Source organism: Selaginella moellendorffii, unplaced genomic scaffold (genome assembly GCF_000143415.4).
Source record: "Selaginella moellendorffii unplaced genomic scaffold, v1.0 SELMOscaffold_107, whole genome shotgun sequence".
Taxonomy (NCBI): domain Eukaryota; kingdom Viridiplantae; phylum Streptophyta; class Lycopodiopsida; order Selaginellales; family Selaginellaceae; genus Selaginella; species Selaginella moellendorffii.
This window is the reverse complement of record NW_003314368.1, coordinates 475,559-487,873: the sequence shown is the minus strand read 5'-3', so window position 1 is coordinate 487,873 and position 12,315 is coordinate 475,559. Positions and strand designations below refer to the sequence as shown.

Here is a 12,315-nt window from a genome sequence, read left to right as displayed (position 1 = left end):
TCTGCCACTTCCTGCATGCTGCAATCTAGACACTGAAGCTAGCACAAAAGGAGGAAAAAAACATCTCTTACCCAGAAGTTCGTGAGAACGTTCTGATCCTCGCTTGACCTTGCAGAAGGCGTGATCCTCACCTTTGCGGGACCATAGAAGCACAGGAGCGAATCGAATTAAATTGAGTTCGGTAGAAAAAGCTACACAAACACGATTTGCTGAACATTGAAAGCCTTGTCATCCAATCCCTATCTAAGGAATCAGATCAAAGCAAAACGCTGGCCTGAAAAAACTTCTTGCCTCCCTTCTTTCCTTTGCTGGCTGTGTTTCGGACCTGAAATAAGTTCGACAAACGACTCATGATACACAGAAACAGCCACCTTAGGAATACAGACCGTGAATACGTCAGTCTCAACAGTTTTCGTCCGCCCTAGCCCCCACCAATATTATGGTATTTTTCAAAATTCCACTTTAATGTGATTGTTCATTTATTCAGCGATTGCAGTATTGGTTGGACAGCCAGATTTTGGTTCTCCTGCTCCAGCTCACCGTGGCATTCACGTTGACAAAACGTTGACTCACGGTGATTGAAGTTGTCTCTCACATTTGTTTTGTTTCTTCTTCAGGGCTTTTAAGCTTGCAAAGGAGAAACCCAGCGATAGATGGGTTGGAGCTGTAATGTCGGCATTGGCGCAAGCAAAGTACATGACGGGTATTAACTTTCTAGCCTTTTTCATACGGAAATGTACTCAGCCTGTAGAACAATAGTTATCTGCCAACTCCACAAGAAGATTTGACAACTCTAGAAAGCCGAAGTGGAACTCATTCACCTCTTCTCCCCTCATTTTGTAAAGCAAGAGGTTGAGCAACTTGTAGTCGGCTGATTTGAACTCCAAAGCTCTGCGTGCATCTAGGATTGAAATTTGATCTTCTGGACTGGAACGACAAATGGATTGCTCTAGTTTCAAGTAATGGCATCCTTTCAAAAGTTCATTTGCCATCCTGCATTGTTTCAAGCAATGATTGAGCCAGTTGAATGGACATCAGACGTACCTATCCGTCCAGAGATTTCGAGCCGCGAGTTCCAGTTTAAGCCCATAAAAGGGATCCACGTCATTGACTGGGTCATGGATATCCTGCATTTTCTTTAGAGCTTTCTCGTATTCTACATCGACCTGTGCCCATAACAATTCAGATACTCCATAGGGCTCTTGGAATTACAGACCTCATACACATAAGCCTCCGTGAAAGCAAGAACTGGCAAGCACTTGAAGTTGTGTTCGTGGTTGCCGGGATCCAGGCCATGGAACATGAAATGTGAGATGCACTAAAAGCACGCGCTTGTCAGCCATGACAATTGCAACTACATCTTACAAAATCATGGAGTGATGTTCTGGAGCGTTCCAAAGCCTCCAATGAAACATGAAGTCGATGAGGCAGCTCAAGGTTTTGGTTTTGCTGTGGAGCTGCAAGCTCAAAGGCTCCTTGAGATGAGAAAGAATGGATAGGCTTTAAAAATCTTAAGCCCCTCCTGCAAGTGCTAGCCTGCATCACAACGTTTACACTCATTGAATCAGGGATTCACAAGGACTTCTGTGAAGACAAAGTCACGCTGGGTGTGGCGTGGGCGCGGTGGCCCTAGGCGTGACGTGGGTGTGGGGGCGCTGGGCGTGCCGTGGGCGTGGCGGCGCTGGATGCGGCGTGGGTGCGGCACTGGTGCTGGGTGTGGCATGGGCACTGCGGTGCTGGGTGTGGCGTGGGAGTGGAGGAGAAAAAAACTTACTATTGGCAGCATTCTATTCAACACCAATGGATCCCACAGTCACTCCCAATCTCCCACTCTACTTTTTGTAAAACCCTAATGCCGGCAGCTGCCCTAACCCTAACTTAACTTTCATCACAGCCGTTCATCGTGGATGCAGTAAATCTTCATTACATTTTGCTAGCAATGTATAATTTCTATTTTGTCCTAGATTTGATCACGTGACAAAGTCCTTTTGAGTTGTAATTTAATAATAGAAGTATGCTTTAATATGACTATGCCATAATGTGGAAATAATGTCACAGACACATGTGTTGAAGTGATCACAGTACGAAATTATAAATAAAAATTATGTGTTTCTTGCAAGTCATAGAATCTTGTCAGAAAATATAAGATTATTAAATCATAAAGTGTTATTTCCAAAGCAATTAAGGATAGAATTTATAGTGACATTCTCAGTAATATGCTATTTCTGCTCGTCTATCTAAGGTGCAGATTTAATGTATATATATTTGTCCAAAACATCATAATACAAGGGATTTAGATCCTTCTGACCCACAAAAGATCATTGAAAGGGACAATAGACCGCTACAAATGTTTTGGACAGTTTTTAAAAACTTATTTCCTAAGTGGGACTAGATAAATAAACTTATTTAACAAGTAAACCTTTATTATCAGTAAATATAAAAATTGTATTGGGAGGCATGGGACGTATCATGCAATGCATGGATTTTTCTCTCTCTGTGGTCCCTCATCTTCTCTTTGTTCGTCTTCGATCCCCCACAACTTGTTGTGTGTGTTGTCAATACTTGCTTGTTGCAAGGAAGATTGGTGAGATCCTTTATTGGCCCTTGTAGAATATAAAAGTGTACACTATAGCTGTACATATATAACTGTGGTGACAAGAGGATATTGTATTGTATACATATTTATATTAATATAAACATAAGGATACATATCTGTCACAATTGTCTTATACCTCCAGACCCATACTCATGATTTCTCAGCAGGGATATTTTTTTTCCTCTCAACAAAAGATCACTGAAAGAAACAATGGACCGTGCTAAGAATTGTAACTTAAGATGGCAAGACAATCGAGCTAGAGATTTTATACAAGTGATAGCAGCAAAATGGTACCATTTAGATGTATCTCCACAGGATCCCACACTAAAAGTTATGTAGGATGAATACTTCCAAAGTAGATAAAAGAAAAGTATTGTGTCTTGTTTTTTGGTGAACCTATCTCTTGTAAAATATAAAGTGTATCACATGTGAACACAATATAACACCTATCGCAAGGAACGCAAGTATGCAGATGTGACAATTGTCTTCCAATCTCAACCCCCAAGAGTACAGATTAGGGGAATGACATTGTGGCTAACGAAGGTTGTGAAAACTTTTTACAAAACAAGGTTTGGCCTTTCTTGGCCCAAAAATCAAAATAAAAGGCAGAAAATGAATATAGGGATTCATGTAAGACACTTCAAGATTTGAATAAGAATTGCTAGTGCATGGTTTCCCTAATGGCACTTGAGGAGCTCTTGCTAGGATATACTTATTTAGATGTTATAATGAGTCCAAAGTTTAACACTATTCTATGGATTGTGGGATTTAAAGTTGTAATGCTTTAAAAGTTGGGAGGTTAGCCTAGGATTCACTCCTTGTTTGTTTCATTAGTATCAGAGCAATATATTCTTTTAAGGATGGTAAATGAATGGGATATAGATCTTGATAAGGAGTATGGCATAAGTGATAGCCAAGATTTTTAATGATGTTCTAATGTGGCAAAGTTGCTAAATTATTGAGGTTCAAGGATTTTGTTTATCTCATTAAAGATTTTTTAATTTTTTTAGACCTTAAAGGTTGAATCAATCTTGTATTTATGATTACTATTGGTATATCAAACATGCCAAAGATTATAGTATCATGGAATGGAAATTATCACTAGATGTTTATGATAGTCAAAACATTCATTCTTGGTTAGAATTGTGGGAAAGTTATTAGTCTCATAATTCTTGTAAGGATAAAGTGAAAATTTATTTATTTTTATGACAAAGCTTATAGACTATATTTCTTCATGATGGAAGAGCTACATCAAAACTAATTTTAAGTATTCTAATGCAGTTTTCATCCAATAAACTAGAATTATAGTATAGAAACCACCAAGATCACTATAGTTAGAACACAAAAGATTAACCATCCACGAAACTCAATAGCAAGTATACCATCAAGAAGAATCAATGATAAAATTTAGCTATCAAAAATTACAAATAGTATGCTAAACAACTTATGAAAGACAACTTATAGAATGTATTGACTAGTGAGCAAAATCCTCACGAATATATCACCCAAAGGAAAAAACATCAAATCTATCAAAAGTAACTATAGTAATAATTAACAAAACAAAATGAATGTGGCAAGATCAATAAACACTTGATTATGCTAACTATTACATTAGCCAACTTGAATAGATATCAATCAACAATACGAAGGAACTCAAGTTGCTTAAGCAAGTGTCAGCAACATTTTACCAATGTCTAAAACTCAAGAGACTAATCCAAAACAATCCATAAAAAAACATATGGTAATGCGAAAAGCTAAAAGCCATCAAATTGAATAACTAACTATCATGAAAGATTATCAATCATCCCATCAATAGAGAGATGCATAATTGTTGTTAAATAAAGAATCCACCATCCAAAAGAACATATCAATAATAATCAAGCAAAACTTTTGACAAGGATAATCAACTATTCTAGATGATAATTAATCATCATCAATGATTGTTGGATGTAAATACTAACTTTAACATCAAAGCTAATAAACCAAAAATGCCTTCCCTAACACCTTTTAACAAATAGAGCATAGAGTATAAAACTCAAAGAACATAAAGTTTAAAGAAGCTTATATTTACCTCCTATTTAACAATGATCACAAGTCTTATATAAACTAATGTTAATGTTAAAGAAAAAATCATGGTGCAACCCACAATATCCTTCTTAACACATCCAAAAGCTACACTTAATAATGCCAAAGCTAAAGAAGAGTATATTTGCATCAATCCAAAAACTAAGCACAACAAAGTTATGCTTAATAAGTGATCACTAAACAATCCTCCATGAATTTATTTGTGCATAATAAAATATAATTCACTTCATAACAAACACAAGAGAAATCATCAATGATCGATATATTCTCAACTTAAATCCAATAAGGAATCAACAACTTTAAAATCTTTTTCTTTTGCAAAGCTAATATAGTCCACAACTCAATTATTTTTCAAGGAAAAACTAAAAGCTTAACCCTTACTAAATAATCTTATTTAGAACACAGCTAACTCAAACTTGCCACTCAACTCATTTGAAAGCTAATATAATTATTAACTAGCAAATACATGAATGCTAATAATATAAAGCTATAGCCAAATTATTAATACTATATGTATTGAGTCTAATCAAACTCAATATCAATTCTATGGATAAATATCCTATTTCACTCAAATTTAAACATCAACAATACTAGAGCACAAAATGACTTATGAGCGTACAACCCAAAGAACAAAGGGATAGAAGCACGAAGTGACTTGGAACAATTGCATCCAACATCCCAATGTCAGGACTAACACACAAAATCGAGCTAAATGAAATTTGGAACTATTTTAGTATTCCAGTGGCCTAACGCAAGAATATAGGTATTTCATCAGCTAGCATGGTGTGGAACTTGGGCTTAGACCCAAGTCAAATATAAAACAAGAACAAGCACGTAAGTAGGAGTTAAATTATACCTCAGATTAATCAACCATGCTTAACTTACCTACTATCCCTACTATACATTTAAACCCTCTGTTGAGGAACTTTCACTCTTGGCCACTTTTAGTACCAGGAGTTAATCTTTAGGACAAATTTGAAACTTACTAAATATAGAATAGTGCTAGATTGTGAATTTGGACATGGGACCAACACCATTGTCTTCAACACAATCTCTATATTCCATGCCAAATAAACAAATTTAAACACTTTCTATAAATAATATTTAGGACCAAACAATATTAACACAAAAGGCATAATAGTAAAGGTGTTTGGTAAACATACTTTTTTAAAAAGTGCTTACTCTAAATTGGGCCTTCCATTATTAAAATATGACAGAATATGTATTCATGTTTAAAGTCATTGCAGTGCCTGATGGTCTGTCACAATTGGGATCCTACAAAAGATATTGAAAGTGTATAATAACTACATATAATAACTTAGGTATATACTTATATACTTGTTGCAAGATACCTAAGTATATTCCAATCTGTATACATAAAGAACTAAGCTTACTTCCACATGCCAGTATGCTAGAAATGATACTTACAATTGTGCTCACGCTTGCTCTCATACTAGTTGTGCTCTTGTGTACTAACAAGCGAAATCAAAGTCTTCCACCATCTCCAAGAGCGCTGCCCATCATAGGCCACATTCATTTGGTAGGAAAGAAACTTCCGCATGAGTATCTTTTCCGGCTTGCAAAGCAGCATGGAGGGCTCATGTACCTGCAGCTGGGGAGAATCAAGACACTAGTAGCTTCGACACCAGCTGCTGCAGAAGAAGTTCTCAAGACTCATGACCGTGAATTTGCTTCCAGGCCTGCAAACTCAGCAGCCAAGTATTTTGGGTACGATGCGACGGATTTGGTATGGGCTCCTTACGGTGATCACTGGAGGCATTTGAGGAAGATTTGCACTCTTGAGTTTTTCATTACAAAGCGCGTGCAGATGTTCCAGCCCGTGCGGAAGCTGGAAATGTCCATGCTCATCACGGAACTTGTGGAAGCATGCAGCCAGAGAAGACCTGTAGATCTGACTTCCAGGTTTTTCCAATTCGCCTTCAACACCATGAGCCGCATGGTGTTGAACAAGAGCATTTCGGACGCCTCAGGTAGTGAATCTGAAAAGCTGAAAGAATTCCTCAACAACCTCAATGAAGCCTCCAAAGTTGGGAATGGTCTGCAAATCGGGGATCTTATCCCATGCCTCAGCTGGGCTGATCCCAAAGTCTTCAGGATCAAGTGGCTCCAAACGCAACTGGTGAACTACCTTGGAGAGCAACTTCAAGAGCACAAGAAAACCCGGGAGTCTCATCACGAGGTGAAGGATTTCATGGACGTTTTGATTGCTGGTGGAGTTCTAGATGATACCAGAATCAAGGCGTTGACTTCGGTAAGACATGGGAGAAGTTTGAAGTACTAACTGGTTGTTTTCGCATCTCAGGATATGCTTGCAGCAGGTACAGACGCCATCGCAGTCACAATGGATTGGGCTCTGGCCGAGCTCATGAGAAATCCCGAGTTAATGCAAGAAGTAAAACAAGAACTGGAGGAGGTTGTTGGAAGTAATGGTACCGTGGAAGAGGAGCATATCCCAAAGCTCGAGTTTCTGCAGGCCATAGTCAAAGAAACACTTCGCTTACATCCTCCGGCACCTTTGCTAGCTCCTCATGAATCCGTGGAATCTTGTAACATCTGGGGATACAACATTCCTGCAGGAACAGGGCTGCTGGTGAATGCGTATGCTCTTGGAAGAGATGAATCTACTTGGAGCGAGGCCAACAAGTTTAATCCCAAACGTTTTCTGGAGACAAAGTCTGATGTGCAAGTCACAGGTCAGAACTTCGAGCTGATACCCTTTGGATCAGGCCGAAGAATGTGTCCCGCATTGAACATGGGTCTCACTATGGTGCACTATGCTCTGGCTACAATGCTGCACACATTTGAGTGGAGCCTCCCAGATGGAAAGGACGAGGTCAATATGAAAGCTTACTTTGGCATTGTTTTAATCAGAGAAGAACCCCTAATGCTCGTCCCGCGACTGGCAAAATCATGTCCTTGATTCAGCGGCCAACAAGAGAGGTTGTTTTGTTTTAATAAGAAGCGGCAATCCCACTTAGCTCTAATTGAAATTTTAATGGGTGATTCATTAACATGGAGATGGATGTAGTGCTGCTCCTTGGTCAGCCACTAGGAACTAGAGCAGTGTCAAGACTCGATAGTGTTTCTCCCAAACCAGCCAGTTCTTTCTCGTTTGGCAATATATAAGCGAGGACACTAAACAGTTTCGTCCGCAGTACTTTCTTCTCCTGATCAAGTTTCCAGGAGAAACACTTGACCTCGGAATGGATCTCACAATTCTCATCCAAGCAGCACCGGCTGTGTTGCTGGATGCCAACCTCACTCCCGAGTCACTGGAAACCGCTTGCAAGTGTAAGTGGTTATCCAATTCTCATAGATCATCAATTGCTAACGGAGAAACTCCAGTGGCGAAGCAAGCAAATGTTCCAGTGTGGTTCGAGCCAGCATCAGTTTCCAGTATCGTCAGGGCTGTAACGTAATAATTCATGAGCTATGACTCACAAAAAGGCTTTTTTTTTTTTTGGTTTTCTACACTGGGAGCAAAACGAAGAGAGAGCTACTACCGTTTGTCGGTAGGCCCAGAGCCTTCTAGTGATCCACCACAGCATTTCCTAGGAAGAAATCCGACTTGGAAAGATCATTGCCTCCTTTACCAGCTATTTCGTCCCCTACGACACTGATGAGAACGAAGGCGAGTTTGGCCATGCACTCGGCCGCATTTCTCGCGACTCCGGCCTGCAATAATCACCAAAAAGACAAGCTTTTCAGTGGAGATTTTTGTTTTGAGATCTTTTGATCGGGAGGACCTGGCCGACGACTGTTGAATGAATTGCACCCGGCGACTAAAGTGTCGCCATGATAGAAGAAAACAAAGCCAGTAGTAGCGCAAGGAGAAGCGAGTTTATACTCACCGTCGTTGCAGCTTGAAGATGGCGAGCTCTGAAACGCGGCTGCGCCCCGTCTCCATTCTCCGAAAGCTTTGGAAAGGAGATCCAACTGGCTTACTCCTCGTCCCTGGAGTGGATGTTTGCGAGCAAGACGTAGACGGCAGCGATGGCTGGATCGAGCTCCATCACTCAGTCACCACCCACATCCACACCGCTGCTACCCAACAGAGTCGCCCACGCCACTGGATCCGGGTGGAAGGGCATATGTCGGATCAAGTCCTCGGCTTGCTCGGCCATGGCTGCTCGTCCCAGTCCGTCGATCACACACATGTAGTGCGTGGGAGCCGAGTCAACTCCCTGGTAGTCTCGTTGGTGCGACTTAAAGCTCCACCTCGCTGTTTCCAGCCATGGCTGCACGCCGACAGCAAGCTCACAAACGTGATTTCGTCCGGCTCCACGCCCTCCACATTCATCACTCGAAACAGCTCCACCGCCTCGGGGTTGTGGCCGTTCTGTGCATACGCCGCCACCATCGCGTTCCAGCACACGAGCTCCTCCTGCTTGCAGCCATGACGCTTCTGCTGCTGCTGCTGCTGCTGCTGCATGGACACGAAGATCTCCCAAGCTCGATCCAGCCGGCCGCATTTGCCATACATGCTCAGCAACGCATTGCCAACTTTGATCGAGTTTGCGTTGTCCGAGCAGCCAGCAGCCAAGCCTTCGTGAATCTCTGTCCCGTGTCGGATAGAGGACATGTTTGCCGCACGCATCTAAGACCTCGATATAAGTTACCTCGCTTCCTCTCAGTCCTTCCACGTCTATTGTGGCAAAGAGATCCAGTGCTTGCCTGGGATACCCGCTGAGGGCATAGCCCGTGATCGCAGCATTCCAAGCCGGGACGTCTCGGCAAGGTATCCTGTCCAGCACCGTTCGAGCTCCTGCCATGTCTCCGTTGTTGGCATACGCCGCCACCATAGCCGTCCACACAACCACGTCCTTCTTGTCCGGAATGCTCGAGAAGACTTGCATGGCTTTCTGGACGTGATCATCCCAGTCCAAGTCAGTAGATTCCTGGTGGCCATCCTGTCAAAGAGAGATCTTGCGTCGTCGAGCAGACCATTACGAGGAAAGGCGTGGATCATGGCATTGCAGCACACAAGGTCCGGCTCGGGTGTTTTCGCAAACAAGTCCAGTGCTTCGTCTACGCAGTCGTTCTGGGCGTAGGCCTGGATCATGGAATTCCACGAGACCACGTCGCGGTGCGGCATTCTTTCGAAGCAAAGTCTCGCCTCTTTCACGTTTCCAGCTCGGGCGTGGGCCGTCAACATCGCAGTAAAAGTTAGAACGTCTCACGCGAGAATCGCCTCTTCAAACACCACCTTTGCGTCTCGCATCAGCCCCGCGCTCCCGAGCGCAAGTATCATCTCATTGCATGACACCGCATCCCGGAAAGGCATCCTTGAAAACGAGGCTTGCGCTTCTGCCAAGCATCCTCCTTGCGAGAATCCAACCACCAACGCAGCCCAGGAAACACCATTCCGGAAGCTCATCCCATCGAACCAGGCTTTGGCAGCCCTCGTGTCCCCGTGCTGGGCATGAGCTATGATCATGCCATGTCGTTGTGTTGTGGCATCTTTCCAGCAAAGCCAACCGGCTCATCGAGATCTTCCAGATGCACAAGCCCCTGAAGCATAGCAGTCCAAGAAACTACGTTCCGAACGGGCATTGTGTGGAACAAGTTGGCGGCTTAGCCCAGATAACCCTTCTGAGCAAACGCGGTCAGCATACCCGTCCAGAACACCACATTCTTGTCGCGAGTGCTCTCAAAAAAAAAGCCACGCTTCGTCGAGAAACCCACTGCGGCAGTAAGCCTGCACCATTGCGTTCCACGAGATGGTGCTTCGTTCTAGCATATCGTCGAACAAAGCCTTTGCCTTCTTAAGATGCCCGTTCTGGGTATGTGCTGATATCACAACGTTCCAGAACACAACGTCCCACAGGGGCATTGCATCAAACACCTTCTTTGCTTTTGAAACGGCGCCACCCTGAGATCACGCGGTCATGAGCCCCGTCCACGAGAAAAAATCACGCCGGGCAGACACTGTCATCGTCTCAAACAAGCGCTGGGCATCGTCAGGTTGCCCAGTCCGGGCATATGCTGCAATGAGAGCATTCGAGGCGTACGTGCTCTTGTGTGGCATCTTCTCAAACAGCTGCCTCGCCTCGTCAATCCATCCGCTGTCGATGTAGCCCTTGATCATGGCATTCCACGAGACCGTATCAAACACGAGCCGCGATGTGTCAAACAAATCCCTCGCGTAGCTCACGCAGCCGTTGCGGACTAGCGCCGCGATCATCATGTTGTAGGAGAAGGAATTGGGCTGCTGGATGCTGCGGAAAACCACCGCGGCATCCTCCACGCTCCCGCAAGCGCCATACATTTGCACGAGCAGATTGGCCAGGAACTTGTCCCGTCCCACATCCCTCCCGCTCGCCACGATCTGCGAATGCAGCCGCCTCGCATCGCAGAGCACACCCGAGCTCGTGCATTCCCGGATCAGAAGCTCTATTGGCAGCGCCAGGGATTCCTCCCGCGCCAAGTTCTTGCCTCGCATTTGGTTGAAAAATAGGGTTCAAGCGCGTTTGTCCGACGTGGCGGATATGGCTGCTATGGCGACTGGATTGTCTTGGGCACGGCCAGGTACTACGAGCTGTAGCGCGAGGCAGGGAATCAGCATTGCCCTTGGCACTAGCATGGGATGCCTGTGATTGAGAGTGTGATTCCTCAGCAGTGGTTTCCAAATTTCTTGGCTGCCCAATAGTAGCACTCACATGAAAGTTTGATCTATATAGATAATGTTGTTATTCCTTTATAGTAGCAATTATAACATACAGTTCTTGGTGTCAAGTAAGCTAGTTTAGTTGTATTACATTAAATTTGTGGCTCGTGTAAGCAAGAGGATATCCAACTTGAAGTAAGACAATTCCAATAGCAATGTTAATTTGTCTCAACAATAAAATACTTAAAATACAAAATCTTCAACACAAGAGTAGAGATGCAATATTTCTTCAAATGTTGAAATGTTATTTGATATTTCTTATCCTAACCATGAATATTAGTATATTTTGACATATTTTGGAGAAGATCAATCAAGGGAGCTACTATCTTTGAAAAATCCTTTACAAATTGTCGAAAAACTCCAGCTATACCAAAGAAACTACGAAGATCATGCATTGCTAAAGGTATAGGTCAATCAACCACAACATAGATCTTTGCAAGATCAACTTTACTCCATGCACTAAAATCAAATGCTTGAAATATCGAATCTCCTCCAAAAAAAACTTGTACTTGGATAATTTTGAGTAGAGCTTGTTGTCCTTTAAAAGCTGTAAAACACTTCACATATGCATGTCATGTTCGTTGAATATTAGGATATCATCAAAATAATTAATTGCAAACTTTCCCAAGTAAGGTTATAGAACTTAATTCATTAATCTCTAAAAAGTTGTAAGAACATTTGTCAAACCAAATAGTATCACCAAAAACTCGTAATGACCCATCCTTATTTGGAATGTGGTTTTTGCTGGCTTGATACAAATTTGATGATATCCTTGCTTCAAATCAATCTTCGAAAAATATCAAGCACCACAAAGACAATTGAGCAAATCATTGATACTAGGGATTAGGAACATATTTTTCACTGTTCTATCATTCAATCCTTTGTAATTCATGCAAAGATGTTATATACCATCTTTTTGCTTGACCATCACCATTGGAGCATCCCA

At 42.5% G+C, this 12,315-nt stretch overlaps 4 protein-coding genes across 5 annotated transcripts; 1 reads left to right on the top strand and 3 right to left on the bottom strand.

Annotated features, from left to right (window-relative positions):
- Positions 1 to 693: 693 nt before the first annotated feature.
- On the bottom strand, positions 694 to 1,801 carry LOC112342401. 2 transcript variants are annotated; one of them, XM_024664149.1, is made up of 5 exons: positions 1,775 to 1,801; positions 1,366 to 1,536; positions 1,217 to 1,318; positions 1,045 to 1,166; positions 694 to 993 (listed from the first exon to the last, which is right to left on the bottom strand). In XM_024664149.1, the coding sequence occupies exons 1-5, from the start codon at positions 1,784 to 1,786 to the stop codon at positions 741 to 743; spliced, it is 660 nt and encodes a 219-aa protein (XP_024519917.1). In that variant the 5' UTR covers positions 1,787 to 1,801; the 3' UTR covers positions 694 to 740. The 2 variants fall into 2 exon arrangements, with proteins under 2 accessions (XP_024519917.1, XP_024519916.1); XM_024664148.1 differs by lacking the exon at positions 1,775 to 1,801 and having other exon boundaries at positions 1,366 to 1,575.
- Positions 1,802 to 6,089: 4,288 nt separating this feature from the next.
- On the top strand, positions 6,090 to 7,622 carry LOC112342388 (cytochrome P450 71A1-like). Its single transcript, XM_024664118.1, has 2 exons — positions 6,090 to 6,953; positions 7,005 to 7,622. Exons 1-2 carry the CDS (start codon positions 6,090 to 6,092, stop codon positions 7,620 to 7,622), a joined length of 1,482 nt encoding a protein of 493 aa, XP_024519886.1.
- Positions 7,623 to 8,104: 482 nt separating this feature from the next.
- LOC112342398 (pentatricopeptide repeat-containing protein At4g02750-like) lies at positions 8,105 to 11,144 on the bottom strand. The gene has a single exon (XM_024664143.1). It carries the CDS (start codon positions 11,142 to 11,144, stop codon positions 10,581 to 10,583), a length of 564 nt encoding a protein of 187 aa, XP_024519911.1. The 3' UTR covers positions 8,105 to 10,580.
- LOC112342399 (pentatricopeptide repeat-containing protein At4g02750-like) lies at positions 8,850 to 9,857 on the bottom strand. The gene is made up of 3 exons (XM_024664144.1): positions 9,687 to 9,857; positions 9,184 to 9,564; positions 8,850 to 9,041 (listed from the first exon to the last, which is right to left on the bottom strand). Exons 1-3 carry the CDS (start codon positions 9,855 to 9,857, stop codon positions 8,850 to 8,852), a joined length of 744 nt encoding a protein of 247 aa, XP_024519912.1.
- Positions 11,145 to 12,315: the final 1,171 nt, after the last annotated feature.